Here is a 17750-nt window from a genome sequence, read left to right as displayed (position 1 = left end):
TAAAAAACAAAAAAAAACAACCTGGCTTCAGAAGGATTACAGCCCCTCAATCTGTGTGTTTATCTTATTAAGGCAGCAGTGTAGCAGAGACGCTGTTGTCTCATTACTTGCCATCAAGTCAATAACTAAAATCCTAAATAAGCAAGTGAATTACATAAAACCCAAAACTGAAAATTTAGAATTCTGTGTGGCAAGTCCCATTAGTGTTGATTTCTGAGACCCATCAGCTAGCAAGACTGACAGTAAATTAAGTGAATGGCTGCAGCCCACTCTGACCAGAGCTGACCCCCATGTTCTCGATCTCGTTGCACCTAAAGATGCCCACGGCTGGCTTTTGTATGTCAGAACCCCCCTGCACTCGCCATCAATGTATTACAGATGACTATATTACATTGAGCAACAAAATGAGCAACCATCAGGTTATCAAAATTTCAAAAAGTGTATTTTATATTTTATTTAAAAAAAACTTTAAACACAACTTAATCAGTTTTATTTGTTAAAACAATGAGAAACAACTGATGTTGACTTATTACATCACCAAAAGAACAGTCATGTAAGAGAATTTGAGATCTCAAAATATTAAAGTTTGAAAATAAATAAAATCCATGCAGAGCATAAAAATGTGCTGTTCAGTGAATACAACAAACAACCTAATGATTGATTTAATTTTTCCCCAGTAACCCTGCAGCATCATTTTGAACTCCCCTTTCTTGCAAAATGGCGTACAGAAGAGATGGATTTAGCTAATGTTCAGCACCATTATCAGAGCAGTCATGGGATTTCAGCCTTACTTAATATTTTACCTTTTGAACATGCTGCAAACAGTTTGGGCAACAATATTTTCTAATTTAAAATTAACAACAGAAAGTGAATTGCAACATCTGTATTATTGCATTTCTGCCTAATGCCCTCACCTCAGCTGGCTATTTCCTGGTGAATGATGGGATCTGCTAAAGTTTCTGCCAGTCTCTCTATTCCTTGAGGTTCATCAGAAGGTATGAACTGAACTGTCTCATAGGACTTGTTCTTGTCAGTGTTTTGTGTCAGTGGGTGGACCATGGACATGTGCACGTTCAAATTATGGGCCTTTTCAAACCGTTTCCCACATTGGTCGCAGGCAAACTCCAGCTCGGCTTCTGCTTTGTGTTTAGTCATGTGGTACTTCAGTGAAGCCCTCTGTCGACACTGGAAACCGCAGACTTCACACCTACCAAGAACAGAACAGAGGAAGAAAGAAATAAGAGAGAGAACTTTAGCTGTGAATATGGCGTTTTACGGAAGCTCTTTAAATAATATACAGATGGATAGATATACTGTATAAACATACACACACTCTGTGGCCTGAATAAATTATCAATTATCAAGAATAACATTCAAAGTCTCATGTACCAAACTGCTTTTTCTGCCAAAACTCTGTTTCAGCCAGTTGGTTTATACTGTTTACACCATTTTAGACTTGCCTTTAGAAAATAGGTTTGTCGTGTAACAGAACAGTTTTGAAGTTTTATGCTGCCACAAATCTTATTCTGTTCGAACCCGTATGTATTCTGATGTAGAAATTTAATACGTGCTGCTCCGAGCGAGTGGATATATTGACGTCAGTCCCAGCTGATACTAAATGCTATTTGTTATAACTTTAGTATTTAAGTGCAGCACAGTAGAAAGCCCCATAGAAAAACAAAGAAAAAAAAAGGACTAGTAGAAGTCACACTGTAATGTCTACACTATGTGATAATACTGTATGTGTTTACATAAAAATTAAACAAAACAACACAAACAAACCTCATGCTGCAGCTAGGTCGGACTCTGACTCCAGGCTGGATAGATGCATTAAATGATGTGGTTTCTTCTGTCTTGTATGGACCAAAACTTAACGATTACTGATTAGCAGTTTACTTCTTGATAAGTCATCTCCCTTACAATCTTTATGCTCCAATCCTTCCTCCAAACACTTGGTTGTTAATCTCAGCTTTCAAATGTAAAATCATCCGCCATAACAAATAACTATTCTCAGAGGAGCTTATTATTGTTGTCAGAGGGATCCTAAAATGTGAATCAAATGCCTTAACATTTATCGGAAAACATCTACTTTGAAATGGAAAACGTTCCACCATTTGGATTTACCTCTTTCCTTTGCACACATTACAGTAAAACACGTACTTATCTCAAGCGCTTTCACAAACAAATCTGATTTTCTGACTGTTACCGAAATATGTCCAGGTCTCCTTTTCAAATGCCTGCTACTGCACTCGTACTTTGTGTCTCAGACTATTTAGACCATGAAAATGACAGTAAACTACGGCTATCAAATCAAGTATCCCTTGAATACGAAAAAAAAAAGCATCTTAATCGAATGGAAAGCTGACATTGGATTGTCAAAAAACTTTTTGCTTTGCCCACACTAATTTTGGCATCAACCTACTGTAGACACACCATGCAAATCTGTAATATATTACCGATCTGCCTGTGATTAGTCTTTTCATTAATCTTGAATGGTCAGCTTAAATTGATGGAACTTTATTTGTGCTCAGGGGGAAATTTGGTATTTTTCAAGACACTCTTTAAATAAATAAACATATTGATTGATAGATAAATACTGTATAAAGACTCACACTATGATCTGAACACACAACAGAATAACTGAAAAGGAAGAAAATTAAAAAGAAAAACCTCTGACTTGGCAGTCACCATCACAGTGAAGCATTCTGTAGACATATTGCTGTTGGTATAAAGGAGCCCCAGTAGCGTTTAACAGTAATAACATTTGTGCGTATTGTACCTTAGTTGATCGACAGATAGACAAACCTACACTTTGGTCTGAACATACACCAGAATGAAGAAAAATGAAGAAAATTTAAAAGAAAGAAAAAATGTCCGACTTGACAGTCCAAGACACAGTGAGGCATTATACATGAGTATTGCTGTTGGTATAAAAGAGCCCCAGTAGTGTTTCTTGACGTACTTCTGCTAGATAATTCATTGGCTGAAAGTCCTCAGTGTTAGTGTGTCAGAGAGAGGATGTGCAGCATTGTTCAAAATGGCACTCAGTTTTGCTTTAATTCTCTTCTTTGCTACGATCTTCCAGGGAGCCACAGTGTGTCCCATAACTGAGCTTGCCCTTTTAATTAGCTTGTTGATGTGGTGGCCTCTCTTGAAGTGACGTTACCAGCCTAGCACACCACAGTTTAGAAAAATCACACTGGCCATAACAGAATTATAGAAGATGTGAAGGATGTCATTACCCACATTAAAGGAATGCAGTCTTCTAAGAAAAAAAAAAAGCCTGTCTGCCCTCCCTTATATAGTTCCTCCATGTTGCGAGACCAGTCTAACATATCATTGATGTGGATTCCCCAAGTGTTTTAGCAGGGCACCAACCTCCACATTCCTTAAACATTGACCGGATGTAGAGGCTGGTTGGTGTGGCGAAAGTCAATAACCAGTTCCTTCTGTTTGTTGATGTTAAGTTGCAGATAATGGTAAAAAGAAAAGGAGACAGGACTGTTCCTTTTGGTGCTCCAGTGTTGCTCACATAAGTACCACAAACACAATATGCGAGCCTCATAGACTGTGGTCTGCCTGATAAACAGTCCATTAGAGGGCACCAGAGGCTCATTCACCTGCACAACTCTGAGCTTACCCCTTAAAGATAGCTGGCACTGGAGAAATCAAAACACAGAGCATCATCCTCAATAGCAAAACACACAGCCAGACCCCTTCATGGCACTTTTTTTTTTTGTTTTCCTTTTCTCTGCACTCTGATCTACACATGTATTAGGACTGGTTTTACTAAATGGTGTCCTGCTACATAAGAATTGTGATGTATCTTGCTGTTGGAAGGACAGCTATGAGGAATGGGAAGCAGGGCTGGGGTGCGGCCCAGGAAAAGCACATTTTGGGAAGGCAAAGGGCACCTCTATAAGAACAGTTGAAAAACAAGACTTGTCGTCCCTAACTGGAAAGGCGAAGGGTGATCGCTTGAATTGTGCTCTCTGGGCCAGGTAAGGTCCTTGCTAGGGTCATCCTCCACAGGATCCGTGATCACTTGCTTGCCTAGCAGCAACAGGAGCAGTCTGGTTTTATGCCTAAGAAGTCTACCATCAACCACCTCCTGGCACTGAGGGTTCTCATGGAGCGCAAATGCGACTATCGGTAGAGTTTTTGCAGCCTTTGTTGATTTTTGTAAAGCACTCGACTAAATGAACATTGATCAAGCTGCCCTGTGGGACATCCAGAGACTTCATGGGATCCCCTCAAAGTTGCTGGATGTCATGGCCGGCCTATACATTGGTACTGTGAGTGCTGGGCAGAAGCTCTGTGTTTTTCCCCAGTTGATTCTGGGGTTCATCAGGGTTGAGTTCTCGTTTCTACTCTGTTCAATGCTTGCATGGACTGGGTGTTGGGTAAGATTACGGGGTCCATTGGCTGTGGAGCATTTGGTGGTGAAGAAAGATTCAATGATCTTGACTTTGCTGATGATACCGTGATCTTTGCAGAGTCAAGGCTGTGATCAGGGCTCTTGAGAGACTGAGTAAGGAGTCTTTGAGTGTCTGGGTTTGCGAGTGTCCTGGATGAAAGCCAAGATCCAGGCCTTTAATGATCACTTGGGTGTCTGTCTGCAGAAAGAATGTCGACCACGTCGAGAGGTTTACTTACCTTGGCAGCAATATTCATGTCTCTGGTGACTCTTCCTATGAAGTCAGTAGACGGATTGGGAGAGTATGGGAGGTCATGAGGTCACTGGAAAGGGGTGTGTGGCGATTCTGATATTTATATGCAAATGGATGAAGGTCCAAGTCTTATGAGTCCTGCTGCTTCCTGTCTTGCTATATGGTCACAAGACATGGATGCTATCCACTATCCTGAGATGAAGACTGGACTCCTTTGGGTACTGGGTCTCTTCAGAGAATCTTTGGGTACAGCTGATTTGACTTTGTGTTGAATGCGCATTTGCTCAGAGTCCCAAACGAGGTACACTACCTGCTGCACTGTGAGGGAGTGTCAGTTACGGCACTACAGCATTGTGGCACGATTCCCCCGAGGGTGATCCGGCTTATAGGATCCTCATTTTTGAGGACTCGAGCCAGGACCGAGCCAAGGGGATGCCCACATAACACCTGGCTGCAGCAGATAGATGGTAATTTCTGGAGAGTGGGAATGGTCTGTATGTCTGCCGGGAGGTAGGGGTTGGCCAACCGGGATCCCGAGCTGTTTTGTCGTGTGGTGGGTGTGGCAACACGCTGTACCAGTGCATGCTCCCCAACCTGACCTGACTGAATATTGATGTTTGTTCTTGCTGCCTCTTCGACTGTGAACATAGTAATAAAGCATTTAAAAGAAAAACATACATTTGTATGTGCATAACATCCAGAATTGTTAACCTAAGTTTATATACATATAATTGTTCATTTATTTTTAATCTGAATATTCAAATCTTATGTCTAATTTGACAGCCCTTCAGGGAACATTATTTTTCTATTTAATTTTCACATCCTGCATAAGAAGATTTATGCAATACTTTAACTATATCAGCCTAGTTTTAAGCAGTTTGTGATATGTTTTATTTGCAGATTTGTGATTTTCTAACACAGTGTGCTTGTACCCAAGTCAGTTGTATGTTGTTATTGTTAAATGAAAACTCCAGCAATACTAGTTTTCATAAATAAAGAAGAGAAGGGGTACTGACAAATTGTGATGGGCAAAATTATGGCTACATCAAGGTAGTGGACAACTGACAAATGGTAGTGCGTATGTGCAAATTCTTCTTATGTAATACGCTACCGTGGATGTCTGTCTGTCTGTCCAGGATTTTCAATCACCTGTAGCTCGCAAAGTGTTTGAACTATTGACCTGAAATTTGGTACACATATACTATGTGACGTCGGGGTGATGATTGACCTCCAAGGTTATTCCTCTTTTTATTTTGATTTTATTTCATTGTAGAATCAACTCTCATCAGCAGCCAACAGGGCGGCCATGCGGCACATGCGTACGGGCGCCGTTCTCATTCCCTCCCACCTTCGCCGTCACTTCCCCTACCTCTTCATATCTTAAATTATTCTTGAGGCAGATTGAAGACTTAATTGAAAAATTAAGGAAAACGTACTAAGTAATTGCAACACAAACACTGACTTAATCAGTTTTAACGCAAAAAAATGCCGACAAAAGAAGAGAAGAAGCGGGCCGCCAGGGTGGAGAAAAGAAGAGCTGCTCAGGAAGCAGCAAGCGCATCAACCTCTGAGCAAATGAATGCTAAACATATAGAGAAAGAGGATGAAAACTAGGAATGTTCAAGTCTAGTGTATTCACTGCACGTTATTGGGCAGTATGCCATTACTGGTGTAAAATAATGCCAGCCGAGGACAAATACCTTTATATTTCCTTCTGCTTTCTAGTATAGCAGCTCTTACCGGTCACAGCTGTTACCTATCATCCATTCTCCTACATGATATTTTCAAACCAAACGGCTCTATTTCTCCCTCCAGCTTTACTTTCTACTTCTGGAAAGGAAGGACTCACTTGGACAATGTTTGGAACTGCAGCACTGTTTCAGGAAAAGGTAAATCAGGAACCTCTTTTATTCTTCTTTGACTGCAAATACAGTAGTTATTCTTGGGGAAAAGTGGGTGCCAAAAGAGCATTGCAAAGGTCTTCAATTTCAGTATTTACATCTACGCCATAGCTGTTAATGTATTGATTGATGTAAGGGGTGGGGGTCAATGAATAAATGGAGTATCTATATGTTTCATTGTATTTTCACATCTAAGCTTTGTGCAGTTTCAGTGCATTTTATGTGAAAGTCAGCATCGTGTTATACTGTACATCTGCAGCCAAATACTTATAAGGATAATATTCTTCTCCAAAAACTTTTTTTAAAGGTTACTTTTAAAGAGCTTTCCTTAAACAAATTATAAAGTAACAAACTGTTACATGAAACTTGTTAGAGATTGGATAACAACAAAGGCAAAGAAACAATGCATACATCTTACAAGGTGTACAGCACTTTTTCCAAAGTATTGCATGTGCTTCTGTGGATCCCCAGTTTCATACATGGTGGCACTGTGCTTAACACGGCCGCCTCATAGCACCCTACGTTCAAATCACACCACTGGAATTTGAATGCTCTCTCCATTTTTTTGTCTTGCCTCTAGGCACTTGTGTTTTGTTTTGTTTTTTTTTGGTACTTGTGTACTAAACGAACAGCACGAATGGCTAGTAAACTTTTCTATTATTGTGATGCAATTCGGATTTTCGTTTTTAACATTAGGCACCCAAAGGGGACATTAACAGTAGGGACCTATAGGCAACTATGCTCCACCCCCACTAACTTTAAGGTTAGTATTTGTGGTTGGGGTAGGTCAGGCTAATAATTTAAACTCCAAACATTAAGCAACCAGGGCGCCTCCCCTACGGACCCCAACACTAGGATGGGTAGGAACTGCGGTCCATTTAGTACACAAGTACCTTTTTTTTTTTTTTTTTTTTTTTAATACAAAAAGCATTGCATTTCATTCTGAGGTGCCCCAGTGTGTTGTGCTCTGTGCACCCCAATTGAATGATATTTAAATACATGAATTTGAAACGTGTTCTCTTTCAAACCCATTTACCATAAAATATCTGAGTGCTTTAAGGAAAGCCGAAAACATTGAGTCTGCCATTCCTCTCTTTTACCACTACTGGAGCAAATGGGATAGACATAATCAAGATGTTATGCACACATCTATACTATGAAAGAAAGGTAATTAAGATAGAGAAAAAGAAACGTCATGTTAAACACTTGCTTCACTTAGTTTAAACGATAATATTAAATCAGATGCAACATTTGCAGCTACTAACTGAAGCATTAAAGAACTTACTGCAAAGGCTTTGCTCCAGAATGTCGCATCTGGTGAACAGAAAGGTGCTTCCTCTGCTTGAATGTCTGCCCACATTCATCACAAATGTAGTTACGGACCTCTGCAAGACACAACAATTATTTTTGCAGGCGAGTTTTTACTTTTATTTGAGCGAGGTCCTTTAAAATCTGAGGATCTGCCTGCATTACAATGCCATGCCACTGATGACACAACTTTTTGTACTTTTAAATTCTTACAATTCAAGCTACACAAGTTAAATTGGCAAATTGATATAATACATTTGTAAAATTATAATTTTAAGGAAGTAAAAAATATATAAGTAAAAACACGGCATTGGTGTCCTTTAAAATTTAACGAGTTCACTTTTTTCATATATTCTCTGAATTACATTTTCACTCGTGTTAAATCTGTGATATAGCTTTCAAAAATTAAAACAGGTTAAAGGTAACTGCAATGAAAATTCAAATTGGACATAGATTTCAAAATGTCTTTTTATATTTTATGTGCTTTTTTCCTTTTGTAGATGCATAATAAACAGCCCTATCTAAAAACACTAAAGCACCACACTCCCCTTGTATAACATATTTTAAATATTTTTTTTAAGATGTTACACAGAGAAACCCTGACTGTTATATAAGAATTCCTTTGTCTGCAGTGCACTATAAAGCCGGGCTTATCTGTCCATCTGATTATGGACCAGGGTGCTTTGTTTAACTATATTAAAATAAAAAAGAGGAGCCTTGCTTGTGTATACAGCTCTTAAAATGTCTTTTTTGTTTTTTAAAATTACTTTTTATAGTTTTAGTAGTCCAGTATTTCAGAAAACAAACTGGAAAGCCACGGTCACACTCACCTGTGTGAATTAACTTGACATGGCGTTGCAAGTATCTGTCAATCATGAATACTTTATTACAGCCAGGGTGAGGACACGGCCTCTCTCGAACCTCTTCGTGATGCTCCTTAATGTGTTTCTAATGAGAGAAAACCATGAAAGTGACATCTATCAAGATTACTACAATACTGTCAATGCCAGTTCAACAGAAAAGGCATTTTATTAAACCTCTCACTGTCGTTGAAAAATGTAACAAGGAAGTAATTTGCATAAACTTTCAAATGCAAACTGTTCCAAAAATCAAAAGTTGGATATTTTAATACTTTATTAATGTACCTTCATTCCATCAGCTCCTCTATAGACAGCTGTACACCCTTGATAAGGACACTTATAAATTGTGGGTAGCTCCTCCCTATAATAAATAAATAGATAAAATTGCTTATTTCTACATATTCACAAAACAGAGCCATCTAATTAAATGACACATTGCTTGAATAGTAATAACTGGTTTCTGGTTTTGATTCAACACAAACATGTTGCCACTACAGAAGTTTCCCACTAACAACTGCCATTAAACTTCTGTCTTACCTTTCTGATTTAATTTTTTTCTTCCAGCCTGGTTTAGGACCAGGCTTCTTCCTCTCCTTTGGTTCTAGTTTCTTTTTCACTTCTTTACTCTCACACTTTTTGGCTGAAACTTTACTGGAAGAAAATGCAAGTCAGTATTTAATCACAAGGTTGTAAAGCTGTTTATTCTATGTTTATTAAGATAAGCTTTGTAAGCAATTGTTAACAAAACATTCCTTAGACAACAAGCAAGTGCCGATTCTATGGTATAGTGAATGGTGACCTGACAGTGTACCACCTCCTTCTCCTCATCACCATGATGTTTTTTTCCTTATTAGTAATGTTTAGTGTTATTAAAGCAGTGAGGACATTATTTTTATTTTCACTTTACACCTAATCTGCAGTACAATAAGGTGGTACTATGGTTAACGCTGCAATCTCACAGCTCCTGGCAGGTTCAAGGTCTGGCCAAGTCTATGTAAAACTTACAGCTCTTCTCAGTGTCTGCAGAGGTCTACCCAGACATTCCAAATATGTGCTTGTTAGTTTATTAGTACCACCACATTACCGTTCACAAATGCCTTACCCGAGCTAACTTTTTTTTTGTGTGTGTTTTCCACACCACAGGCAGGTTACATCGCTTGTGCAGTCACACAATGAGTCACAATGGGGACTGGACCAGTAGTCATATTTAAGGGTGTACTCACACTGGCAATTCGTTCCGTGCCTGAGCACGTTTGTCCATATGTAACCGCACAATGTCTAGTTCGTTTGAATAGTGTGATTGCTCTGTGCCGGGCCTAGAAGAGTTGGGCCAAAGCACGGTTCACTAGCATTTGAGAACAGTATGATCACTAAACATGCCTGAGCACGGAAAACAGAGATGACGCCAATGATGTGACACGTCCGATAGTGTAATTCTCATGTCATTCAATATTTTTTGACTTAAAAACAGGTTTTTATTTTTACCTTGCAGTTGAACATTAATTGTAGTGGGCAAGAAAAGCTACAAGTTCCTCCCTTAACATCATTTGTCTATATAAAAATCTTCTTGTATGTTATGTGCAGCACAATTAACAGCAAAACCCTGCGCTGCACACTCAATAAATCTGTAAGAGGGCAGAGCATTATAATGCCCTACACCAGTGGTCCCCAACCTTTTTGACAGCAAGGACCACTTTATTAGATGCATATTTTTCCACGGACCGGTGTGTCTGGGGGTTTGCAGTTTTGTACACAATTTACATTACATTTCTATTATTATTAAGTTATTAAGCAGTTCGCATACGTTTGCAACCCGAGATTTTTCTTCTTTTTTTGCATATAACAAAGACATATGCTTTGCATTTGCCATTCCAACAGATTGCACATCACAAACATTAACACTGCTATCTTTTTTTCACGTCTGCCGAGCAATAAGCAAAAGATATCACTGAAAACCACAGAAAACAAAAACAGCAAAAAAAAAAAAATACGAGGAAAGTTCGAAGAAAGAGATTTTTTTTACAATGTTTCTGTTTGGGGATCTTTGTGCAAACGTGCACAACTGAGCTGTGACCACAGATCTAACTGCTCTGTGGATGATTCATTCAAGCATTTCAAGGTCACTTCGTTGTAATGAAAGTATCTGCCGAATGTACTTCGTAGTAACGCGATTTCTATAGACTCATGTCATATGGGGAAACTGTCGGGACCATAAAAATACTTTGTTGTAATAGTCTCTCACCTCGGTCTCTCTCCTCTCTCTGCGCCGCTGTAAAGCCCCGCCTGCCAAGCGTTCTGAAAAGTCTGACTGAGTCTCCGTTGCCGGCAGTTCTCTCGTGGCCCGGCTGTCAGACGGCTGCGGCCCGGTAGTGGGCCGCGGACCAGGGGTTGGGGACCCCTGCCCTACACAACTCCAAAACAACCACAAAATAAGTAAAATCATTATGACATGCAAGATGTCACTCCATGTTCAGATCTTGTCTTTACACAAATCACAATGTAATGACGAAAGCATGGCCAGGCCCAGAACATTAGCACAGTGTGAGTGCAGGCAGGGGGGGACAATCGCACTTGGGCACGGTACGGATATGAGTACAATGCTCTAGTCATTACACCACATCGTCTGCCTAGCTCGAGGCTAACAGGAGCTTAGTGTGAGCAAGTGTCCCCTGTGATAGAGCAGCATTTGGATTCATAACTTGTACTTGGTGTTGCAGGGAAGAGCTCTGGCACCAGAAAATTATGTAATGGAAGATGTAAACTCAAAAATGAATGGATGGATAGACATAATCATGTCTTAGATAAGAAGATGTACACATACAATAAAATGTAAAAAGTGCTGACATCCATATAAATGAAATACACAAGAAGGTTACATAGAGAAAACAGTATGAACCATAGCAAATGAGGCCAACTGAGAATAAAGTTATTCTGTTGAATATCCTTCCTGTTTTTGAGAACTTCTGACTGCCATTTTATTTAGCAGGTCAGATTCAGAGAAAAATTTGACTTGACCCGTGTATGTGTTCTGATGCCAATTACTGATACGGTAACAGAAGGAAAAAACAACTCCATAAGTAACTTATCAAGGGAGACAAATGCACAATATAGGAGTTTGTAAATGAACAATCCCACCTAAACAGAACCAGACATGAATTTTACAAAATAAACAACAATTTTAAGTAATGGCACACCTAAAACAGGCCCAAACAACTGTAATAATGCTTTGAAAAAAAAATTTATGAGAACATTCAAAGTAAAGTCAGTGCCTCATACATAAGGGTGGAGTGGTGGCTGTGAGGCTAGGGATCTGCACTGGCAATCAAAAGGTTGCTGTTCGAATCCCGTAATTTGCCAGAAGTGATTCCACTCCATTGGGCCCCTTAGCAAGGCCCTTAACCTGCAATTTTATGGGTATGACGTTAATCTTCACCCAGCCCTGCGAGAAAACCTCACCCGTTACAGAGCTACACTCAGGCCCTAATTTGCGACTCTGAGGTGGTTCGTCGTGTGGTGGGATGCATGCTGCCAATCTCCCTCTCTCTCATACATTAAATATGGTAGTAGTTGGAGTTGTATAAGCATGTACCGAGTACAGTGAAATTCTCACCAACATATAGCTTGTCACCTTTAGTGCCAGGTGTGGCAAGTGGCTGGAGATGGCACCCAGCCAGGATGCCCGGAAGGACCAGAGGAGGGATTATGCCTCCTCCAGACCATGAGGGGGCGACCGCCCTGGTGGCTTTGGGGACCATGCGAACAAAGCATAGAAGCTCAACCCTATAGGGGCCCGTGGTTACGGCCAGGGGTCACCCCAATGCCTGTGTGTGGCGGAAGTGCTGAGGGAAAGAAGACCAGGGACACGCGGAGTGCTTCTGGGTGCGCAGCCGGTACTTCCGCCACACTTGGGAGTGCCGGCAGAAGCTCATCGGGTGGCACCTGGAGCACGTCCGGGTGTGTATAAAAAGGGCCGTCTCCCTCCATTCGATGGCTTGAGTCAGGAGGAAGCAAGACGGAGCTCGGTATGAGAGGAGTGGAGGCGGACCAGAGAAAGAGAGGTATTGTGAGGCCTGGACTTTGGGGGAGTTTTGGGGTTGTGTGTGGCACTTTATTCTGTATATATTTGTAAATAAACGTGTGTTGGGTGAACTAACGATGTCTGCCTGTCTGTGTCCGGGCCAGGTTCCACACAGGATAAACAAAAATGTATTAAATTTTAAACTTATGTGATGTTCCCAGTAGCCATTCCACTGACTTGGCTTACTGACTGCACACTCTGTAACACAAAAGTTAAAATGTTTTATTTTGATTATTGGTAAGTTCTACAACAAAGGAAAGAAATATGTAAAGACAGAACTGTCCATTTTATTGTAATATCCTGCATGCAATGCATAAGCAAGCACCATTATCAATCTTTTAAAAAGCTGCAGCCTAAAAAAAAAAAAAAACATTATGGTGGACTCAGGTCTGCCTAGTCACTTCCCCTTTGATTGCTGAGTCCCAGTGCATACTATATTATATTCAAGTTTAAGTTCCTTCTAATAATTCAAAAGTATTTAAATGAGCCTGGAATTTACTGCAGGATTTGCTTGCAGAATCGTTTCCTAGACAGCCTCTTTCTAGAAAAGTCTATCCAACTCCCTGGCTAGTTTTGTTTAACTCTCAGGTATGTTTTGCTCCTTTGAACTTCACTCACTTGCACATCAAGTCAGTCACACTCTCACACGCACACCATGACTATGCTAATTCCTTTCCCATTTGGCAACTCAATATGCATCCTTTGCAAACCTGCAGCTTTAATCTCTCCATGCCTGAAAAATCCTTTGAAATTTAGAAAAGACAGTGCTGCAGAAACATTTGGGAGACTGGACATGATGCAGTTTCAAAGAGTGTCCACTGCTTTCTTTCTGTCAGCGTAACATCTTTGACTTGTGTAATACAGTAATCCCTCCTCCATCGCGGGGGTTGCGTTCCAGAGCCACCCGCGAAATAGGAAAATCCGCGAAGTAGAAACCATATGTTTATATGGTTATTTTTAGAATGTCATGCTTGGGTCACAGATTTGCGCAGAAACACAGGAGGTTGTAGAGAGACAGGAACGTTATTCAAACACTGCAAACAAACATTTGTCTCTTTTTCAAAAGTTTAAACTGTGCTCCATGACAAGACAGAGATGACAGTTCTGTCTCACAATTAAAAGAATGCAAACATATCTTCCTTTTCAAAGGAGTGCAAAGCAAGCAGTCAAAAAAAAAATCAATACGGCTTTTTGGCTTTTAAGTATGCGAAGCACCGCCGGTACAAAGCTGTTGAAGGCGGCAGCTCACACCCCCTCTGTCAGGAGCAGGAAGAGAGAGAGAGAGAGAGAGAGAGAGAGAGAGAGAGAGAGAGATAGCGAGAGACAGATAAAAAAAATCAATACGTGCCCTTTGAGCTTTTAAGTATGCGAAGCTCCGTGCAGCCTGTCCTTCAGGAAGTAGCTGCACACAGCCCCCCTGCTCACACCCCCCTACGTAGCGCAAGAGAGAGAGAGAGAGAGAGAGAGAGAGAGAGAGAGAGAGAGAGAAAGTAAGCTGGATAGCTTCTCAGCCATCTGCCAATAGCGTCCCTTGTATGAAATCAACTGGGCAAACCAACTGAGGAAGCATGTACCAGAAATTAAAAGACCTATTGTCCGCAGAAACCCGCGAAGGAGCGAAAAATCCGCGATATATATTTAAATATGCTTACATATAAAATCCGCGATGGAGTGAAGCCGCGAAAGGCGAAGCGCGATATAGCGAGGGATCACTGTATTCTTATAACCAGACGATTCACTATTTTTAAATATTACAAAAAGTATACTTCTATAAGATTGTTTATTATAAAAAGTTAATGCAAGGAATTTATTATTTAAATTTGAAATTACTTTAGTACTACAAGGCACAGGTATCTGGCACGGTTGTCTCATACTGTAGCACCAGAGACTAGAGTCTGATTTTCACCTAAAAGGGAGGAATCACACTATCTAATTAAAAGTCTAAAGCCTTAGGCCAAGTTCAAAAAAGCCAGCAGGAACAGAACTGTAAAGCACGTGACATATTCCAAAACTTCTGTTTTTGGATTTTAAACATTTTCCAGGCCACTGTGGGTTTCCCAAGTTTCCTTCCATATCCCAGACACAACATTGACAAGGATAAGTAGATATGTGTGTGAATAAGATGTGTGATGCCCACTGCTAGCAGGACAGTCTCATTTCAGTGATAATATGTTACTCAAGAGCAATCACTTGAGCATCATCACAGAGGGAGGCATGGGAAGATGGAGCACTTATATAACTACGACCGACAAACAGACACGTCACTAAATGATACAGACAGATAGATAAAGTACTATATAATTATGGTAGATATAAACTGATAGGTCTTTACTGTTCCCAGGAGGGAAATTCACTCAACTTACTCCAAGAACAACACAGAACATCTGAATTGAGTGCAATACAGGAAAACTCAAACTGTTACAGTAGTGTAAAATGCATCTAACACATAATAATAATTGTATAATAATATAAAGAAATATTATCCATGCTCCAAAAGTTGGTTTTAATTGGCTAGGAGAAAACGCAAAAGATAGCCTCATGGCAGAGGGAAAAAGTATCCAGGCAGCAGACAGTGGTAGAACGTGCAAGCTGTTAAGGGTGCTCTAAAACAATGAGGCATAGAGAGGATGGACTAAGTATCCATGATTGCCTGTATTTATATCATCACCTTTACTAACAATGTCCAGAGACAGTTCTTAATGCCATCCTGATCAGTTTATTTAGGCATTTTGTATTCCCTAAGGCAATTTTACTCCACCAGCAGATCACAGTGTTACACAGTATACTGGCCACTATGGACTGGTAGAACATTTAAAATGTTATTTCCTTGGCAGTTGATAATACTAAACAGCAGTAGTGTAGGTTAATTATGATTTAGTTTTATTGCTGAACCACTGGATGCATAATTATTAGATTCTATAATAATATTTTTTTGAAAATGTAATTCCAAAAATCCCAATTCTGTTAAATATATTGTACTCCGTTACACAGAAAGTCACACAGGTTGACCTGACATTTCCATCAAACACTATAATGACAAAGCTATCAGTATTAACATGTACACTTGATACTTACTCATCCCCGTTCAGTCAGGAAGATGATACCATGATATCAGGCTCACACAGAGTCAGAGACCATTTCTAACCTAAGATATGCTGTTTAAGCAAAAGATCAGCATTATCACCAGCAGTCTGATCAAATCATCAAGCAGTTTACAGTAATAATTCCAGCCTGCGTAATGTCAAAATGTGTTTTGCTTGCTGCTTAACTGCTGTTGTTCCAAATGATGATAACTATTTTCATATATGAAAACCCTAATAAGCTTTCTTCTTCTTTCTCTACCTCCTCCTACTCCTTTTCATCTTTTAACAGAAATAATACAGAAGTAGCTGGTGCTGACTGAAAGATTATACAACTGGCAAACGAGTTCTGGGAAGATCATTTCCACATTACACATTTGACAGTGATCATCCAGAAGACAAAAAAAAAAAAAACACTTGTGCATCCCTGATCTACACATTGGCATCTGAAAAAACTTTGTACACTGCCTATAAAAGTAGTCACTTCTTGGAAGTGTTCACATTTTTTGTTATACAGCATTGAATCACAGTGAATTCAATTTGGCTTTTTTGGCACCGGTCGACAGAACAATATTCTTCAATGTCAAAGTGAAATCAGACCTTTGCAGAGTGATCTAAATTATTTACAAATATAAAACACAAAATAATTGATCACCTAAGGATTTACCCCTTCAAGTCAGTATTTAGTAGATGCACCATTGGCAGCCATGATAGCCTTAAATCTGTGTGCACAAGTCTATCAGTTTTGCACCTCTGAAAACTGCAATTTCTTCCTATTCTTCTTTGCAGTACTGCTCAAGTTCTGTCAGGTTGCATGGAAATCAAGAGTGAACAACAATTTTCAAGTACAGCTACAAATTCTCACTTGGACTGACATCTGTACTCCGACTCTGCCACTCCAGGGGCCTCATGTATAAATGGTGCGTATGCAGACAAATGTTGCGTACACCCATTTCCACGCTCACATCGCGATGTATAAAAACTAAACTTGGTGCAAAGCCATGTACATTTTCACGCCTGGTCAATCCTTTGCATATGCAAGTTCTCTGCTCGGTTTTGCAAACTGGTGGCACCCAGCGTCAAAGCAGTGCTACTGTTCCTGTGTGGTTTCCTTTTATTTTTTAGATTCACATCCCTGACGTGGCTTTATCAAATACACTGCAATTAACCGCATATTGTTTATTAGTTTAAGGCAACTGATTGTAATCAACCTGTAAGCATATAATGGTGCAGAGAATGGCCACACTATTCCAAATACTATAGCTGCTTTAGCGTTGTCACTGTCACTGCACCGATCAAAGTATTTAACACACTGTATCTGAGTGTGGAATCACAGTTCTACAGCAGCAGATCGAAAAGCTCTACTGCAGATTATGTCAAAAGCAGGGAGAAATATCGGGATAGAGTTTCTAGCACACACTGCCTCAACCATGCGCAGTCTATTTGAACTTCTCCCATTTGGCAAACGCTTCAGAGCCTTTCCTGTATGGACCTCGTGGTTCAGAAACAGTTTCATCCCAAGAGCTATAGATGCACTCAATCAGTCCATCAAGTGCTCCCAGTAGAACTGTTTGTACTTGTAAGTACAATTGCCTCACTGTAAACTTGCATTACAGTTGTAATACTGCACAACCTGAGCCACTTATGCTTTCATGTTGTATATTTTTCACCGTTTTTTATCCTATTATTACTGTTGTTGTTATTTACTATTTTATAGGAAAATAAATTTATCGAGGATTTGCGTATTGAATCTCACTGTACAATACAATAACAATAAATGAATTCAATTCAATTGAGAGCGTGTTTTTTCAGATGATGACAACTTAGATTTCCAGGTGGATCTTCGTGGAGCT

At 39.9% G+C, this 17750-nt stretch overlaps 1 protein-coding gene across 2 annotated transcripts in view; it reads right to left on the bottom strand.

The window, feature by feature from the left end:
- Positions 1–473: 473 nt before the first annotated feature.
- Positions 474–17750, bottom strand: part of znf276 (zinc finger protein 276) — a 75423-nt gene continuing 58146 nt past the window's right edge. For both annotated transcript variants that reach the window (XM_028809885.2, XM_028809884.2), the window contains 5 exons: positions 9277–9390; positions 9025–9100; positions 8710–8827; positions 7857–7956; positions 474–1207 (listed from right to left, as the gene is read on the bottom strand). In XM_028809885.2, the coding sequence (XP_028665718.1) occupies positions 916–1207; positions 7857–7956; positions 8710–8827; positions 9025–9100; positions 9277–9390 (700 nt within the window). In that variant the 3' untranslated portion in view covers positions 474–915. The remainder of the gene's footprint in view (positions 1208–7856; positions 7957–8709; positions 8828–9024; positions 9101–9276; positions 9391–17750) is intronic.

Source organism: Erpetoichthys calabaricus, chromosome 9, assembly GCF_900747795.2.
Source record: "Erpetoichthys calabaricus chromosome 9, fErpCal1.3, whole genome shotgun sequence".
Taxonomy (NCBI): Eukaryota; Metazoa; Chordata; class Cladistia; order Polypteriformes; family Polypteridae; genus Erpetoichthys; species Erpetoichthys calabaricus.
The sequence above is the reverse complement of the archived record's forward strand: the minus strand, read 5'-3'. Positions and strand labels throughout refer to the sequence as shown.